The sequence below is a fragment of the Gavia stellata genome, chromosome Z (assembly GCF_030936135.1).
Source record: "Gavia stellata isolate bGavSte3 chromosome Z, bGavSte3.hap2, whole genome shotgun sequence".
Classification (NCBI taxonomy): domain Eukaryota; kingdom Metazoa; phylum Chordata; class Aves; order Gaviiformes; family Gaviidae; genus Gavia; species Gavia stellata.
Genome location: NC_082637.1, coordinates 81,567,632 through 81,586,998, shown reverse-complemented (window position 1 = coordinate 81,586,998; position 19,367 = coordinate 81,567,632). Strand labels below are relative to the sequence as shown.

The 19,367-nt window shown below is 41.6% G+C and overlaps 1 protein-coding gene across 1 annotated transcript in view; it reads left to right on the top strand.

The window, feature by feature from the left end:
- Positions 1-15,032, top strand: part of ACOT12 (acyl-CoA thioesterase 12) — a 28,940-nt gene extending 13,908 nt beyond the window's left edge. The window contains exons 7-15 of the mRNA XM_059834128.1: positions 521-640; positions 2,008-2,158; positions 3,616-3,671; positions 4,063-4,123; positions 5,607-5,690; positions 11,128-11,261; positions 12,699-12,827; positions 13,936-14,062; positions 14,901-15,032. Of these exons, the coding sequence (XP_059690111.1) occupies positions 521-640; positions 2,008-2,158; positions 3,616-3,671; positions 4,063-4,123; positions 5,607-5,690; positions 11,128-11,261; positions 12,699-12,827; positions 13,936-14,062; positions 14,901-15,032 (994 nt within the window). The remainder of the gene's footprint in view (positions 1-520; positions 641-2,007; positions 2,159-3,615; positions 3,672-4,062; positions 4,124-5,606; positions 5,691-11,127; positions 11,262-12,698; positions 12,828-13,935; positions 14,063-14,900) is intronic.
- Positions 15,033-19,367: the final 4,335 nt, after the last annotated feature.

Here is a 19,367-nt window from a genome sequence, read left to right as displayed (position 1 = left end):
TTCCTATCTCAGCACCAGTAGCAGACTGCCATTGCTTTGCTTCAACACTGTTTCTGGTGTTCAACCTTTCTGCTCAGGTTTCTTTTAATTGTTTAAAGGCTTTATGATCTTGCATTTTTAGGTACTGAGCAATATCCTACTTCCCATGCAGTCATATAGAAATTAATGAAGCTCTGTGAAGTAAGTGGTTACTCTGTAGGTAAGGGATTCATGGTCTGGCTGCAAAAGAAGGTAATAATCAAGAAGAGAGAATTAATTAGTTGGTGTTTGTAAAGTGTGTTGAAATGAAACAGCATGACATAAGTGGTATTAGTATGCTTGAAGCTCGAATTATATCCTCTTGGAGCTGAACATGTTAGCTGTATTTCAGTGGGTTATGGAATAAATTAGTGTAACATAGTGATCTTCTAGGTTGTGCAAACCTTTTTGCTCTAATCACCACCCACTTCAAACATAACAAAAGAGGTTCTTTAACACAACAGCATGTTTTGCTCTCTGTCTCTCTTGCCTTCTTTTTCAGCCGCCTTTGTCATTCATATCCCATCTTGAAATCAGTCAATATGTTTAAATTCTGGGGACCATCCGTCACGGGTGACCGCCTTGTCTTCAATGCAATTGTGAACAACACATTTCAGAATAGGTAAAGCTCCTCATCTGCTTGTCTTCCTTGACTTCTCCAGCATCAGCCTAAGTGTGTGTTTCAGGTTTCAGCTATCAGTAGTATTTGCATTACTGAATTAATTATTTTTCAGCTGGAGCTTTGAGGGATATATCTATAACTATCTGTCTGTATGTGCTTTCTTTTAACTTAGTGAAAGTTTTTAAAAATGTATTCTCTGACTTTCACTCTCAATTTAAAGATCATTTGTAACCAAATCCCAGTCCTGCAAACTCAGACCATAAATACCACTCTGAAATTCAGGGATTTTCAAGGGATGAGTTGGTCCCACAGCTTTGATTCTTCAGAAGACTCCAGCTTGCTGCCACGATCTTGCTGTCTTGGCATCTGTTGACAGATCTGGGTTCTATTTATGGCTGGTTACTGGCAAAAGTCATGATTTGTTTTGTTTATTTCTTCCCAGCATTGGTTTGGGTGTGCACAGAGGTGAGGCTTTGCCAGTTGCAGTTTGGAATAAATAGCTACAGCCCATGCTGAAATTTTATCTTTAGTTGAGTATATGGTCACTGTAAGCGTGAAACATAGATTTTGGCATGCTGAATGCGTACTCCAGGAACTTAGTGGTGTGGTTGTTGACCAATCTTGCACAGATCCTGCATGCTAATGGTTAGTCTCTCTTTCTCTTTTCTCTGCATGCACTATCTCCTCTGCAGTTTTAGGGCTACTGCTGTTGTTTGCCTCACAGAGAATGACTCTCCTCTGACCTTTGGCAAAGGGATAGCACCTCTCCGCTAGGCTATTTGCCCATCTACAGGAATGGTGCTTTGGGCCAGCAGACCCTTTGGTTATGCCAGGGGTGTGACACAACTTATGTGGAGCCCTGTTCCGGCAGGAGGACATGTTCAGAAGTTGCAAGAGGTGTAGCAAGACAAGCCACAAGAAAGCAGAAGCTAAAGTAATTCCTCATCCAAATTCTGTACACAGGACAAATGTTATCCTGGCATTGCTGTTCTATGGCTGTTTTCTTTGTAGGTGTATTTGGTCCCCACAGAATGCTGGCCGGGCATGAATTACCTTCACACTATGCTTCTGCTGAATGTCAAATCAATATCAACCTGTTCACTTTTGCTGTCTGTTCTCACAGTATGCTTACTGGTGTTCATATTTTGCTACTCTTTTTATTAATGCTATTTGGCTAGTACTACAATTTATTTCATTTCTGAAATGTGTCTGTCCAGACTGAGTAATTTATTTTGTGTACTACAGAATGTATTTGAGTCAGGATTCCTGCACACAGGAAGGTATACAGCAGCCCTTTTTAGAATGTCTCAGGGCTGCTTCTGCATCACTTGTAGTAGTTCAATAATTAATTTAAGTTTTTATTTCAGTGCGGAGGTTGGTGTCCGTGTTGAGGCTTATAACTGTGAAGAATGGATCAAGGACCAAGCACGGCATATTAACAGCGCGTTTCTCATTTTTAACGCTGTAAATGACAAAGGAGAGCTGCTCACCTTCCCCAGAATCAAACCTACTACAAAGGTCAGCTCTCATCCTCAGGAGTAGGATGAATGCATACATGGGATTATGCAATCCAACCCAGCACACTGCATGTTACACAGCCAGCCACTATAACCTGGCTGGGAAAGCAAGGACTAAACAGGCCACTGAAATGCATCTTGCAGAAGGGAAAACCGCTAAACGAAACGTTTGCCTTTGAGTGAGAGATTTGTCATTGTTAACTTCAGTCATCCTTAATGAAGATGAGAAATAGAGTTAATGAAGAAGTCTGTAGGAATCAAATCCCATGACATGGGTGGGCTTTCCAGTTCCTTTGATGTGGAGATCTCAGCATGTGTTTCCCTGAAAGTGGTTCATGAAGTACTCGGAGCAGTTTGAATACTATTGTTGAGTTATTTGCTGTGATGTCAGCTGTTATCAACCTTACTGCTCCAATTACGAGATTTTTAGAGAGCCAGCATAGAGCTGTTCCAAGAGGAAAAACTGACTCTTCCTCTTAAAAAAAAAAAAAAAAAAAAAAAAAGAAGGCCATAGCAGCTTAGCTTCAGTCAGAAAAACAGCGCTTCCCTTAAAGACCTGCCTAGAGGGGTATCCACAAGCTATGCATCAAGATAAGAACGTGTACACCCATTCCTTCAGAGTAAAGCAAACAAATCTGGGAAAATTAGTATGTGCTCAAGGTAGTTTAAACTTTCAGCGGTCATTTGACTGAAAGTGGCAGCTGGTATGGCAGTGCTTTACAAAACAGGCAAGAGATGTCTTCAAAAAATATTATGTAGTCCTTGGTTTAAAGAAGGCTGAGACGCACTAATCTGGAGATTCTTCTTATTCCAGAGCTAGCTCTTAAAAGCTGAGGAAAAGAAGCTTTTCCAAAGTGGCGTATCCTTCAAGATAACAAGTCCTATTGACCTTTAATGCAGTTCCGTGTGTTGTCTGCTCTTGGGTCACTTCAGTGCTTCAAAAGAAATCTGCCCTCGTATAGTAATAATAAGGGAAAGGAAAGACCTGCCACCTTGAAGGGCAGATCACATCTGTTTGCACAGTGCTTGCTCTGTGTCCCAGATCCATGTGCACTAAAATAAGAAATCTTCCATGCTTTCTTCGTGCTTTGAACATCAGTTGATGAATTGGATTAATAGTTTGTTTGGTGGGTGGCACATTTAGAAAGAGTAGAATGAGTGTGGTGCACTGCCCAGCTGCACTGGTTTAGGACCAAAAAGTGCTAGGAGTATGCTGCTATGATGCAACTTTTTAATTGGATTGTGTTTACAAATTTAAGGTAGTATTGTCAAGTCAAAAGTAAACCACTGACTCAGGTTCATCTGGGGAAAAGCAAATGTACAGAGTACCATTCTTTATTTATTTGTAATACATCTTTGGTATTTGTCCATCTGTAAGAAAGAAATTTTAGTTGTCTTTTTTTAGACTATGTCCTAAAATAATCAGATGTGTTACTGTCTGCTTTACTTTTTATAAAGGATGGTATGAGGCGATACCATGGAGCTATTGCCAGAAGGAGAATTCGACTAGCCAGGTATAGTTGGGTTACAAGGAGAGCTTGATTTTGAAAACTTAGTTTTTTTATGTATCCTCTGAAAAAGTGATCATTTGCTAAGTTGTCAGTCTCCTCAAACATAACTGGTATGTTGCTTAACTTTCCGAATACTTTTGCCTGAGTTGCATTGAAATTATTGGAGGCTACTTGCCTCAAAAATACTTTGCTATGTAGGTTATTTTGTTTCCCTATCTTTCTTGGGAAGAAAAAGTAGTTACTGCAAACCTGTCTTGCAACCAAAAATTGATAAATTACCTGTGAAGTATTTAGAAGACCCTTAAGCCTATGGAAGTGATTGTTTCTAGCATATATAGAAGAAAGTGTAAAGAACCAATTCATGCTGTTATTTTTCTTTTGAATTTTGTTCTAGAAAATGCATGCTGTCTGCTAAAGAAGACAAACCTTCTGATCCCTGGGAGAGAAGCAACCAGGTAATCTGTAGATCATGTCCTATTGTCTACTTGCATAAAATGGTGTATTTGTACACTTTCTGGGTGAGTAAAACAGTTGTAGAGGCCGTATCAGTTTCCAAAGTGGACGTTCTGTACTTAAGCATTATGATAGTCATTGAAGAATGGATAAATGTGTAATAAGATGAATGTTTTTTTTCTTCTGAAAAAAGAGAGTAGATGCTTCATTATTGATTTAAGAATAGGTTTCATACAAAACATAAAAAATGTCTTCAAGATAGACTTTTTTAATAAGTGGTCCCTTAAGAACTCGAGCTGTAAGGTCTCCTGCAGATTTATATCCCAGTGTCCCCAGCTTTTAAAAAGCTGAATTCTCCTGTAGAGAAATTAGTTCAGGGTTTTTTTTCTTTTATCTGGTCACTGACTTTCTCAAAAATTGCTGTGAGGAGACCATTTAGTAAATGCCGGAAGGTGGGGGGAGAGACATGGCAATACCAACAGACAGATGAACAGTGAAACAGCATTAACTTTGTTTCTGTGGCAAAGAGAGGTGAAAACATATGTTCATTCCTAGATACTCTGCATCAAATGGTACATGTTTCTGGCTTAGACATGCTAGACCATAGAATGTTCCTGTGTCATGAAATGAGTAGTGATGAACCTGGATTAAGTGGATTTATAGACACCCTAAATGTTGTTTCAGTGTTGAATTTTTGTGGTTAAATTTTCATTGCACTTAAGATCTCAGTGGCTCCCAGAAATATTACCATGTCTATTTCCTTTACGTGAAAAAATAAATAATTGAGAATTATAATGCAGAACGTGATTTGCTGTTAACAGTGGCATCCCCACTGTTTGAAGCAGCATTTCTTTTCTGCAAAACAATAAATATAAATATGCACACAATGATGAAAATGGCTTACATAAGAATTATTTAATATTAAAATAAAACCTGTCATTAAAAACTTCAAAGCTGTATTCCTTTTATACAGTGGTTAAATCAGAACTCCATCCACTGTAGTCAAGCATAAAGAATGGATATATTTGCATTTTCTCTGCTCTGAGCCTGCTGTGTAAAGCAATTGCCAAGACAGACTACAGCTTGATAGCAATGAAGAGGTTAATTTTCTAGTAGATTTTAATTACTTAGGAGGAGGATGGACAAAATCATTAATTTAGTGGTCTGAGAGGATACCTGTATTATCTCTCCGGTGGTCACAGTTTTTCTGCACTGCTTTATAATTGGAGAAGCCCAAAGAAGTATTTTGTTGTTGTTTAATTAGGATTGTTTTGCCAACAGCCATGTGAGCACATAATCTAGCTATTGAAAGTATTTAATTCAGAAACTACTAGACTGTGTTTTCTGGAAGGAAAACACTTACTGGAAAACACACATTTGTTTGTGATTGAGGGGTAATGATATAAAAAGAACATCTACTTTCTGGAACGTTTAGTGAAATGTACCTTTACCCCTTCATTTTCAGAAATGTATCTTATGTTTCAGGCATATGTGAGTTACAGCAATATAGCTGCACTGACACACCTAGCAGCAAAACCGGGATGGGAAATAACCAGTACATTGGATGATGTAAGTGCATAATTGTGAAATATCTACATGGGCAGTTTAGTTATGTTTCACCGTAAGAGGTGGGCAGAGAAAAGCAACGTTTTACATTTGTAAATAAATACATTGGCTTGGCAGTGTTTGGTTTTACTGTGGCTAGGGATGAAAACCAAAACTCCCAGAATTTCCCTGAAATGTTGCAAAACAAGCTCCAATTGTCCAGAGTGCTGTGCAACCTGTAAGTGCCGTGGAGGAGTTCTAAGATGGTCTGAATGACCGGTGAACATAGGACTTGGGATCCCAGAAGGGCAGGCTTGCCAGCAACTGATCAGTTGGGCTTGTTGAGCAATACACAGGGGAGTGTAAAGACACAAACAAACCCATATGTCATTTCTGTGAGACGTTGTCTTTGCCACAATTCATGTGCTTCTATGGTTTTGCCAAAGTGTGTGATTCCAGCAAAACACCAAACTTGGACTCTTTGTTTAGGCAGTGCTGTTGATGACCCGTGGAGATTCTCACGTCACTGTGATAAGCAAAATGTGTGCGGCAGTCTGTAATATACTGCCTTTACCAGCTTTGCAGCATGGGAGATGTTTCTAAGTAGCAGGCATTATCTTGTGATAGTTCAAGTGGATGCTGCCAGTCGGCAGGTGGCAGCAATTTATATACCATATTTTTCAGTCTCTATCTTCTCAGAAGACCACTTCACTCTTTCTATACACATTTTTCCTTTTGGATGTCTTTCTTTCTGCCCTTTTTCTATTAAAAAATTACAAAAGCCTGAAAGCAAAGCACCTCTCTGTTCATCGATCAGTGTTATAAGCTCAAAATCAGTAGGGAATCGTGTGTAAGCCAGTTTTAAGATAGGAAGATGCTGTTAAGAAAACCAGTAGCAAGATAATTTAGCTGGGAAAACTCACTTTTAACCTAGTCGCAGTGCATGCTTTCCAAACTGTCAAGAGATATCTGTTAAGGTTTGGTTTTGGAAATATGGTTAGTGACTGGCAGATTACTTTAAGATCATGTAGATTCAGAGATGTTTTGGGACAAGAAAAGACTGCTACCATCTTCTAGTCTGACCTCCTGCATGTCACAAGCTGTGAAATCTCACTTACTGATTCTTGCATCTAGTCAATAAGCTACTTGAGTAAAAGCATATATAAATCATAAGGAATTCCAGTGATGGCAGATCTGCCAGTTCCATGTGTAGGTTGTTCCAGTGGTTAATAACTTTCATTAAACACTGTTGTGCCAATTAAATGACAGACAGCACTCATGCTGGAAAAAGCAAGCTTGAACAATCGGACTGAAACATTGAGCATTATTTTCAAGCCTCTGCTAAGACAGTATTATTATCCACATGAAAATTCCTTTCTGTGTCCACTGGGACTGCCACAATCTCAGTTTCTTTCTTAACCCTAAATGTTTGAAACCTGTAATAGAACTAGCACCAAATGTTGTGAAGGAATCACTTCATACAAGAAACCAAAACCCGTGCATGTTCTGGATGACATTTTAAATAGCGTGATGTTGCTTCTCTCTCTCAGCAAGCCACCAGGTACCTTCCAGTGTTACTGGAGTCTGGAACTTTCTCCGCTTTTTGGGGAGTCTTGATAGTGGCCTCTAAGCCACTTAGGCCTTATCTGGTGGAAAATCTTGAGTAGCTTTTTCTATCTGTTCTTTCATCTAATTGAAGCAGGTATCTGAAATCCAGCAAAAACTGGCTCGGGCAGGATGTAGGATGCAAATTACACTGATGCTATCAATGGATGGAGAGTAGCCATGCATTCCCATTGTTCTGGACATTTTTGCATAATCTGGCATTGTCAGTCACTAGATATTCCTTAAAGAAGTGGCAGGGATCCAGGGTAGCACACTGCTTTTTTTTTTTTTTCTGGAAGGGCGTGCACAGTGAACAGTGATAGCAAACCATACTTATGATTGTAGGCCACTTCGATTGTTGTGTACTATTTATTCCATAAGTACGTCGTCTTTCTTATTTAGCATCTACTTGCAGGCACAAGGTAGACTGCTGACAAAGCGTGGATGTCAGCAGTAGGCAGAGGGTACCCTTGTCCCCATATGTGACTGTATGCTTTCCTCTAATTTAACCCACTAGGTGGATTAGATGCGCTCTTTGGCAAAGAAAAAGAGAGTGAAACCAATCTTGGACTTTACCTGTACAACCCCTCCAGTCAAATTTAGATATGTGCTCAAGTACCTAAATGCTGGTGTAGATGCAGTTCCAAGGAAGGCTTTCTGCCAGTTCCAGTTAATGAAACTCACCACCTTGGCAAATGTTAGTTTGGTTCACTTGTCACTGTTTCATGTTCACTTTTGTCACTTTTTGCAAACCTGAGCACAAGGGAGTGTCTCTAAGAAACTGTATCTAGCTGTTGTGGTTTAACCCCAACTAAGCACCACACACCTACTCGCTCACTCCCCCCAGGGTGGAATGGGGGAGAGAATCGGAAGGGTAAAAGTGAGAAAACTTGTGGGTTGAGATAAAGACAGTTCAATAGGTAAAGCAAAAGCCACGCAGGCAAGTGAAGCAAAACAAGGAATTCATTCATGACTTCCCATGGTCAGAGAGGTGTTCAGCCATCTCCAGGAAAGCAGGGCTCCATCACACGTAATGGTTATGCCATCACTCCAAACGTCACCCCCCTTCCTTCTTCTTCCCCCAGCTTTATATGCTGAGCATGACATCATATGGTATGGAATATCCCTTTGGTCAGTTGGTGTCAGCTGTCCCGGCTGTGTCCCCTCCTAACTTCTTGTGCACCCCCAGCCTACTCGCTGGTGGGGTGGGGTGAGAGGTAGGAAAGGCCTTGACTGTGTGGAAGCACTGCTCAGCAATAACTAAAACATCCCTGAATTACCAACACTGTTTCCAGCACAAATTCAAAACATAGCCCCATACTAGCTGCTATGAAGAAAATTAACTCCACCCCAGCCAAAGCCAGCACACTAGCTCAGACCATTACATCATCTTTCCTTAAGCGCTGCAAGCCACCACACACATATCATGCTGGTCTTATGTTCTCTCCACTCATGTACCAGGTCTTGATCCTTGTGCTTAGGGTATACAGCGGCATAGACACAGAACTACTTTAACCTTCTCTGATAGACACACATAGCAGCATCTCCACTCAATTCCATCTCTTCAGTGTCCATGAAATGGTGTCTTGGGGAGAGGCTGAAAGAACAAATAGTAGGAATCAGGTAATAGTGCTGATCTGCCTGAAGGCAGGCATACTGTGGGAAAGGAGATTGTCAAAGACATTAGACTGAACTGGATTTTGGGATGAAATATTCTGGTAGGTAGATTTTGCAAAGCAGCATGTGCTTCTCTATATGCAGAGGATTTGTTCCCTGTTCCCTGGAATTAGAATGACCCTAAGTTGTTTGACAGTTTTTGAAGGTAGAAAGTGGCACTGTAAGCTCTTTGACATAGAGCCACAAGACTTGTAGGCCTGTAGGAATAACTTAGCCTTGCCAGTGTTCACTTAGCAGAGAGATGTTTTAACAGCTGCACCTCCTACTTCATTTTGTGAATACTCCTAAGACAACATGATTTCTCTTCTATGCCTTAGAGGAATATTGGTCCATGCATTCTGTAGCTGGTTTGTAAAGTTCTTAGGCCTTTTGTTTTACCCAAAACTTCACTTCAGCAAGATGCTTGCTGGATTATATTGGGGTTTTTTTCCTGTTCCAAAACATGAAACTACAGAAACATATAAAATCTGTGTAGTTGCACAAATGCTCCGTAAACAAAAAGATTGTTAATTTTTGATATAGCAAAAAAAAGCAACAGAGATGATGAAGCTTACGAATTGTGTCTCACTTAGAAATGAAAATCTATTAAAACTTTCTAGGATTTGAGAAGCAATTTAGCATACCAGATTAAAATTTGGGAATAAAGTCCACTCATTCTAAGCACTGTCTTCTACCCATCTTCTTCCATTATACAGGGTTTATGGAAGATGCCAAGCCCTTCTTTTGCGAGGATTGTGCATACATTGTCATGTGCAGGTTATTCCTTTTGAATTCTCTGTGGTAGGGTTCAGGCTTACAACTAGAAATAGACCCAAAGTAATCAAGACAAGATACTGCAAGTGTGGGACAAGAGAGGCAAAACTACGTTTTGAAATATTTTTTCTGTATATTGTTAACTGCAGGTGCTCTGCTTCACAGTAAAGAATAGAGGAGAAAAAAAAGATGATGTGGAAGGAGAAATGTTGAGTCATTTTAGGGGAAGGGGGCATAGGCCAATGTGTGACTGATTTGCACGGACAAAGGGAGCTGAAGTAGTTGAACTCTACTAATTACTAATTGAAGACAAGCTACTGGACTGCATAGGTTGGAGAGGTGGGTCAAGGAAGTAATCTATATATCATCCACAGTCATCCCTCCTAAAGCTTGGAAAGCGCGTTTGTAAAAATCTGGTCCCTCTGGATGTCACTAGGTAAGCTCCCCAAAGCTGCAATGCGCAGGACAGCTGGATGTGTTCCAAAATCCTGGTAGCAGGGAGGTCAGTTGCTTGGTTTGTCTTATTTTGCTAAAGTCTGTGTTGCCTCACACATGCTGCAAGGATGCTTGTTTCACCTAGTATGGCCTCACTCCAAGTTGCTCCTGCTCACCAGTGCCACATCCAATGGGTCCTACACGTAATTTTTTAATTCCTGGAAAGATTTAAGTAATCACCACTACTACTTCAGATAAATCTACCTTAATAAAGTTTCTTCCATTCCTTCATAAAAATCATGTTACCTTCCCTTGCTTTCCCATATTCCTGCCATATTTCTCTAACTCAACCTGGCTTAAGGGCCGTGTTAAAAAACGTTGGAATTCTGGACCACTACATGCCCAGATTTAAAAAGTCTAATCTCCTGTCACCAATCACTGATGCCAAATTCATGAAGAGAATTGCATGAGGTCCTCATATTGCCCCGTTAGCTTTTGGAGTCAGTGAACTGAAGCCTCTATGAGGAGACTTTCTATAGCAAGGTTGAGAAAAGGGTTTTACCTTCATTCCTAAGTGTATCTGCTGTTGTTTATGAAAGTGGTGACATCTACATAGTCCAGTAACTCAATTTTTTGAGGCACCTGCGGTGTGAAGGTATTTAGAGACTGTATATACGTAGTGTGAGAAAGAGGTCATACTGGCCTCTAGCTCATTCACTTCCACTTGCAAGCCAATTCAACTGTCCCTAACCAGATCTAATTAAAACTGTGTGATGTCACTATGCTATCAGTATATGTATTTGATTTTACATTGTGCTGTATTTTAATGTAAACATAATCTTGAATACTCATCTGCCTTTCATCTGTCAGATACAGTTTCATATGTACTCCTGAGAAAATCTGCTTAAGTCCTAAATGTGTAATATTTGTAAGTGTTGAAATATTTATAGCAATCATTCTTTGTTTTTAGTATGTTATTAACTTTTTTCAGATAAAAATATGGACTCATGAGGAGGGTGATGTGTTGTCATTCAAAGTTGAAATGCAAGTGAAGATACCGTCACATCTAGCTTTCTCCCTTTTGTCTGACTTCACATTCCGCCAACAATGGGACAAACATTTCTTGTAAGAAATCTTCTTTAAGGCTGTTCAAATCCACTGACAGCTAACCTTTTCTGATACAAATATTTTTGAGATATTGACACTTTTCTACTTAATTAAGAAGAAATTGCTGTAAGAAGTTGACATTAAAGATTCATTAGTCGAAGTATGGATTGGGTTTTTTACCTTACTTACTTTTTTACCTTACTTAATTTCTCCTAAGTCTGATTTTAAAAATACGGTTGCCTTGGACTGTCAAAAGAGAGAGCTGGGACAGAGGTTACAATTTTCTAAAATGAACAAAATTCCATGCCTAGACAAATGTATGTTGAAAGGGTTAATTTGAGTAGGTTGCATATAACTTGAGGTTGATATATTGTGCATGCTCTCTGTAAGAAGTAAGGCAAAGCTGTGGACTCCTTCATGTTTGTCTTGTTTGGGACACTGATGCTCAGCTTCAACATACAGTCAAAGTGAGAAATCAAGAAATGGGGATCTTCAAAATGCATATTTTAAGAAAAATAACATCTTATAATGTATATCTGAATTGGAATGGGTTTCAGAATTGCCGTAAAAGGTGTTTGAGGTTTTTTATTTACCTTATATGGTGTGGAATAATTACTAGACACAATTAAATTGATATGATACTAATTCAATTTGGTGAATATTCTCTTAATTAATTCTCTTAATTCTCTTATTCTCTGATTTTTATCAGAGGGTGAAAGTGGAAGCTTAGGGATATTTGAAAATTTACAGTCTTTGCTGAATTTATAGCTTGTAACAAATGAAATCTGAAGAAATATTGTGTTGATTTTCCGTATCTACAGTCAGAATCTCAGAATTCTTATGACTACCATGAAGCCTGATTGACTGGTCAAAATGGAATACCAGCTTAGCAGTGCTTATTGCTGAGGCAGTAGAAGCTGATATTAAGTAAATCAATTACTGCCAGTATAAAGGAAAATTCTGACTCTTTTTTGCAGTGAAAACTCAGAGATGGTGATCAGTACTTCCAAGACAGTGAAAGAGTGTATCCTACCCAGGTGGCCCTGTCTGAATGGAGTAGAATACAATTTTGAATAAAATTTTACAAATGTTTCCTGACTGTCTTCCCTGTGGTGTGTTGGATGGACAATGTTTGGTCATTCAGCAAGTATTATGGCATGCAAGCTAATGTTGTTCCAAACAGGAATCGACAGTGTGCAAAAGATACGCTTTTAAGACATTGCTCCAGCACCTTGCAGCACTTTTAAAAAATTTGTGGGACAGAGAGCAAGTGTCAGATGAGGTGTTGCAGAAAACCTCTATTTTTCATTCTGTGTTCCTCTCTCTTCCTTGCTGCCTGAACATGAAAATCATAGGCTTAATGGTAGGATGGGATATATGTTTGTACTGTGTTTTTCATAAGAGATGCTATTGCATACATCAGGGTCTGCATGTGTCTGTTAAATGTATTTGCAGAACTTGTGAGGTCCTGCAGGCTGTGAATGAAGATGAGAAAATATATTATGTTACGTCTCCACCCCTGACTGGCCATAAACCCAGAGACTTTGTGATTCTTGTGTCTCAAAGGCAACCCTGTAAGCCAAAGTGAGTATGCAATTTCAAGTTTAACTGTGAGCACTTTGGAGCCACAGTTTTGATTAGTGTTGAACTTTATCTGGGCCTGTCACTGGGTGACAAAGTTATTTTATTTTTTAAGAAATTAGATTAGTAGCTGATCTAAAATACAATATGTTGATGCCTGAGTTTGCACAACTAGCTTTGTTTTGCAATGTGAAGTTGTGATGAAGTAAATTCAGAGCATCACAGATTTGTAGCGTAGTCCAGTATTGCTTCTTTGATAGTGACTTTTTGGGAGCTGTCTATCATGAGGGAAAATAGACCAGAATTCCAAACAAGCAATTTGGAAGAAAACATGTCCCAGAGAGCCTGTCAATGTGCTGAAGCACATAACTGGGAGTTTGTTTATTTGTTTTAAGTGACTTTGTAATCCCATTTAATGTAATTCTGGAAGTTTTCTTCTTCAAAGAAGTGCTTGGCCTTTCTTGAAACCTCAGTGTGACACATGTATCTGTAAATTTTGCTGCTGAATTTGGTTTAAAAAGTTCCTTGATCAGTTTCACATACACTGATTTTTTTTTCATTAAATTTCCTTTTGTTCTTGCATAATGAAACATGGGTAAATGGGACCAGTTGGTGTATCTAACCATTTTTTATTCTCAATTTCTTTTCTTATATTCAGTAATTCTTCATGTTAACAGAACATCATTGTTTCTAAAAGGCAGTATTCTGTACTGTGCTTGCTTTTTTTCCCCCACATCTGGGACCTGAATCATGTCTACCTTTGCTGGGGCCATATGGTAAAGCCTTTTAGTAAGGGTTGCTCCTAGACCCTGATTCTGTAAACATGCGGCATGGAGAGCTGGATAAACAAAAAAAAGGAGGTGGTGTATGTGGGTGATTGTTCTGAAGGAGACTTCACAGACGTCTCCCTGATTGGAGTCTGTCATAAAGCCTTAATGAGACTCAAGAGAGCTGAATCTTTTAAGGTCAATCTTCAAACATACAGGAGCTTGTTTGCCTTCATATGAATATGATATCTTTGGTATAGCTATGCGTACTCTGTAGCCATTTACACGTATCTTTTTTCAACATCTTGTTGAAGAAATGTTTGATTCTTCCCCTTGCCCTGCAGTGAACCCTACATAGTAGCTGTAAAGTCAGTTACCCTCACGTCTATGCCACCTTCTCCAGAATATTGCAGAAGGGAAATCACTTGTGCTGGATTCCAGATCTACAGTGACAGCAGCAGCTCCTGTACGGTGAGTAGCTCTGCAGCCCTCAGCTGTGTCTCCCTTCCTGTAGTATTACATGTGCATATAATCTCATCTGAACTGACAGTCTAGTACAGTAACCGCAATACCACAAAAAAAATAGTCAGTTTCCCCAGGGTTCAGTGTGGTTATGAAGACATTCTTTATTCCACAAAGCGGAATCTGTCTTGCCCAATTTCGGCCAATCTGGATGTTAGGAAAGAAATCTAAACTAAGCACTGGGGATGGCTAGGCACCTCCAGAGAGTCATTCATTCAATCCTAAAATACACCTCTAGAAGGTGTGCATTAAACTGGTCCTTGGTGGTGTCCATCTCTTCTCACTGACTACAGAGGAAGTCCAAGGAATTAGTTCAGATTAAACACTTAACTTTAACATGTCAGAAATTATGCAATCTGAATCCCATTTCTGGATTAATAACAAAGTTCCCCTTTTGTTCTTTTCCATGGGAAGGCTGTAACTTTTTCATTTAAGATTAATACATTTCTGAAAACATTCAGCAGCTCAGTGGCTGGGATTCTTTTTTCAGGCAACAACTTTGTTCATACAGCACGTATGTTTAACAGGTTACACATCATGTTTCTTGCTGTGCTGCTGCGTACATTTACCTACATGCTTCAGGACCTGGCAGTAGTGAGGACACTGAGATCACTAAAGTACTATAAAAAAGGCATGCCTTTTTGCTAATTATCGCCTTCAGTTTCAGAAGCACTGTGTGTTTCTATTCGCATCCATAAAAACTGGGATACTCATCTAGGCTCTGCAAAAAATGGCCAACTATTGCAATCCATAGGCTTTTTTGTTTCATTTATTTTTGTGTAAACAGGTGTGTTACTTCAACCAAGTGACATCAGGTGTTATGCCGTACTTAGCTGCAAATCTTACTGGCTCATCAAAATCCATTGAAGACACTGCTTTGAAATGTATGAAGTTCTTGGAGCTGAAAGGCAGCAAGTAGTGAAGTTAAAAATGGATCTCTGAAGAGAACTCTAAAGATTATCGAGCTGTGCTGGTTTAAATTCCTGCATGTATGTTGATCATTTTTCTACAGGTTAGTTACTTTGGATCATGTAGCCAATATTGGGCTTGAGCCCAAGAGTATCTAGTACAAGCATATTCTACCATATTAAGATTAGGCCTTAGGCTCTAAATACAATTTTTAATTTTAAAAAGATTAAAGGACAGATTCTGCTCTTGATTGCATTAATTAATTTTATATAAATGGAGGCAGAACTTGGCCCAGTAGAACTGTAGCTCATGAGACCATTTCACTATTTTAATGTTATATTGAATGAATGGCATACAGCCAGTTTTAAATCAGTAAATACCACCCTGTCTAATTTGGAGAGAAGTGGTGCTACTAAGTAGCTTATCCAGTGCTCTGACCTGGTTGTCCAGGTCCTTGCACACCCATTATATATAGGGTACACCCTATGTATGTTAGTGTTTGCTAATGTTTGTACTTCATCTGTTAATACTTGTAGTTTATCTATCTTGTGACTTCCAATAAATTATAGTTTCTGAGGTTACAAATCCATGGCAAGTTTTATTACAGTATCTCTGGAATGGTCTCAGACATCACTCCAGAAAGACTGCTTTGTAGTCGTGATGGGGGCTGTTGGCCTCCCACAGAAGTGCCATGACCTCCATCTGGCAAGCTCTATGCAAGACTGTTCTGCCAACCTTGAGTAAACGCAGAACAGTAAGACTCTTGGATCCACTCCCTCACAGATGAAAAGGGAGAATGGTTTCAGAGGTTTTATTGTGGTGTGTCTGCTTTGTTTTCTGTTCTTATTTTTGCTCAAAAGAGCCTTGTTCAAAAAAATGAGTATGATCATCAGCAGTTAGATCGTAACATGAATGCAGGGGTGTTAAGAGAATCAAAGCCTGTGAACTGTAGCAGTGCTCTTTTATCTTACTGTAGTCTCAAAATTGATAGAGCGAGAGCTCTAGAGGTCTGGTCCAGTTCCCACTTAAGTAAATACATCTTCACAGAATCACAGAATCACAGAATCAGTACAGTTGGAAAAGACCTGTAAGATCATCGAGTCCAACCTGGAAAAAAAAAAAAAAAAAAAAAAAAAAAAAAAGAAAAAACCAGAAAAAAAAAAACCCCACACCAAAAAACCCACAAAAAAAAAAAAAAAACCACAAAACCCACGCCACACAACAACAATAACAAGCCACAACCCACCCAACACCACAAAGCACCATGTCCATCAAGCTACATCCCACAATGCCACATCCACACGCTCCTTGAATACCTCCAGGGAGGGTGACTCTACCACCTCCCTGGGCAGCCTATTCCAATGTTTCACTACTCTCTCGGTAAAGAACTTTTTCCTAATATCTAGCCTGAACCTCCCCTGGCGCAACTTGAGGCCATTTCCTCTTGTCCTGTCACTCGTCACTTGGGAGAAGAGACCAACACCCACCTCCCCACAACCCCCTTTCAGGTAGTTGTAGAGAGCGATGAGGTCTCCCCTCAGCCTCCTCTTCTCCAGACTGAACAATCCCAGTTCCCTCAGCCACTCCTCATCAGACTTGTGCTCCAGACCCCTCACCAGCTTCGTCGCCCTTCTCTGGACACGCTCCAGCACCTCAATGTCCTTCTTGTAGTGAGGGGCCCAAAACTGAACACAGTATTCGAGGTGCGGCCTCACCAGAGCCGAGTACAGAGGCACGATCACCTCCCTGCTCCTGCTGGCCACACCATTTCTGATACAAGCCAGGATGCCGTTGGCCTTCTTGGCCACCTGGGCACACTGCTGGCTCATATTCAGCTGGCTGTCGACCAACACCCCCAGGTCCTTTTCTGCAGGGGAACTTTCCAGCCACTCATCCCCAAGCCTGTAGCGTTGCCTGGGGTTGTTGTGGCCGAAGTGTAGAACCCGGCACTTGGCCTTATTGAACTTCATCCGGTTGGCCTCAGCCCATCGATCCAGCCTGTCCAGATCCCTCTGCAGAGCCTTCCTACCCTCAAGCAGATCAACACTCCCTCCCAACTTGGTGTCGTCTGCAAACTTGCTGAGGGAGCACTCTATCCCCTCATCCAGATCATCAATGAAGACATTAAACAAGACCGGCCCCAAAACTGAGCCCTGGGGGACTCCGCTTGTGACCGGCCGCCAACTGGATTTCACCCCATTCACCACAACCCTCTGGGCTCGGCCATCCAGCCAGTTTTTTACCCAGTGAAGAGTGCACCTGTCTAAACCACGGGCCGCCAGCTTCTCTAGGAGAATACTGTGGGGAACAGTGTCAATGGCTTTGCTGAAGTCCAGGTAGACAACATCAACAGCCTTCCCCTCATCCACTAGGCGGGTCACCTGGTCATAGAAGGAGATCAGGTTGGTCAAGCAGGACCTGCCTTTCATGAACCCGTGCTGGCTGGGCCTGATCCCTTGGGTATCCTGCACGTGTCCCGTGAGCGCCCTCAAGATGAGCCTCTCCATAACCTTCCCCGGCACCGAGGTCAGGCTGACAGGCCTGTAGTTCCCCGGATCCTCCTTCCGACCCTTCTTGTAGATGGGCATCACGTTGGCAAGCCTCCAGTCGTCTGGGACCTCCCCCGTTGACCAGGACTGTTGATAAATGATGGAGAGCGGCTTGGCAAGCTCCTCCGCCAGCTCCCTCAGCACCCTTGGGTGGATGCCATCAGGCCCCATAGACTTATGAGTGTCCAGGTGGCATAGCAGGTCGTTAACTACTTCCTCCTGGATCATGGGGAGCCTATTTTGCCCTCCATCCCTGTCATCCAGCTCAGGGGGACGGATACCCTGAGGATACCCGGTGTGGCTGTTAAAGACTGAGGCAAAGAAGGCATTAAGTACCTCAGCCTTTTCCTCATCCTTCGTGACAATGTTCCCCGCCACATCCAGTAGAGGATGGAGATCCTCCTTGGCTCTCTTTTTGTTGTTGATGTATTTATAGAAGCTTTTTTTGTTGTCCCTCACGACCGTGGCCAGGTTGAGCTCTAGCTGGGCTTTCGCCTTCCTAATTCCCTCCCTGCATGACCTAACGAGGTCCTTGTATTCTTCTTCACTTGCCTGCCCCTTTTTCCAGAGGTGGTAAGTTCTCTTTTTTTCCCCAAGCCTCAGCATAAGCTCCTTGTTCAGCCAGGCCGGCCGTCTTCCCCGCCGGCTCTTCTTACGGCACATGGGCACTGCCTGCTCCTGCGCCTTCAAGATTTCCTTCTTGAAGAGGGTCCAGCCTTCCTGGGCCCCTTTGCCCTTCAGGACCGTCTCCCAAGGGACCCTCCCGACCAGTGTCCTGAACAGGGCAAAGTCTGCCCTCCGGAAGTCCATGGTAACGGTATTGCTCACCCGCCTCCTTACTTGGCTAAATATTGAAAACTCTATCATATCATGGTCGCTAAGCCCAAGACGGCCTCCGACCTTCACTTCACCCACCAGACCCTCTCTGTTCGTAAACAGCAGGTCAAGCAGGGCACCTTCCCTTGTAGGCTCGCTTACCAGCTGCGTCAGGAAGTTATCTTCGACACACTCCAGGAACCTCCGGGACTGTTTCCTCTCGGCTGTGTTGTACTTCCAGCAGACATCCGGTAAGCTGAAGTCCCCCACAAGAGCAAGGGCTTGCGACTGTGAGACTTCTGCCAGTCGCTTGAAGAACACTTCATCAGCTTCTACGCCCTGGTCGGGTGGTCTATAACAGACCCCCAGCAGGATATCCGGCTTGTTGGCCTTCCCCCTCATCCTTGCCCATAAGCATTCAACCCCGTCGTGACAATCATCCAGCTCTATACAATCAAAGCACTCCTTGACGTACAGAGCCACCCCACCGCCTCTCCTTCCTTGCCTGTCTCTCCTGAAGAGCTTATAGCCCTCCATCGCAGCACTCCAGCCATGCGAGTCGTCCCACCATGTTCAGTTTAACCTATAACCAAATGAAAGCTTTCATTGGTGATTTATAGGTTGGTTACAGCATGCCTGCACATTTTGCATATGGCATGTCTACCAAGTGCAGCAGAAAAGACACCAACTGGAGTCCTGGAAGCGCTCTGTGAGTTATCAGGCCTCTCAACAAGACTAGTTTAGCTTGGGTACAGCCCTGAACAAAAGCGTTAGTGAAATCAGCCGCTGTATTCTACATCCAGTGAAGGCTGGCCACTATATCCCATGCAACACAGGGATACCTTTGCACTAGTAACAAAAAAGGAAAGCAGTTCCTGGTCTTTGGCTGTGGAGGAGAGACTATAGATGCAGATCCTGATTTTTGGATCATCATTTTTATCACGTGGGTAAGGTGCAATACCTCAGTCTAGGGAGTGAAG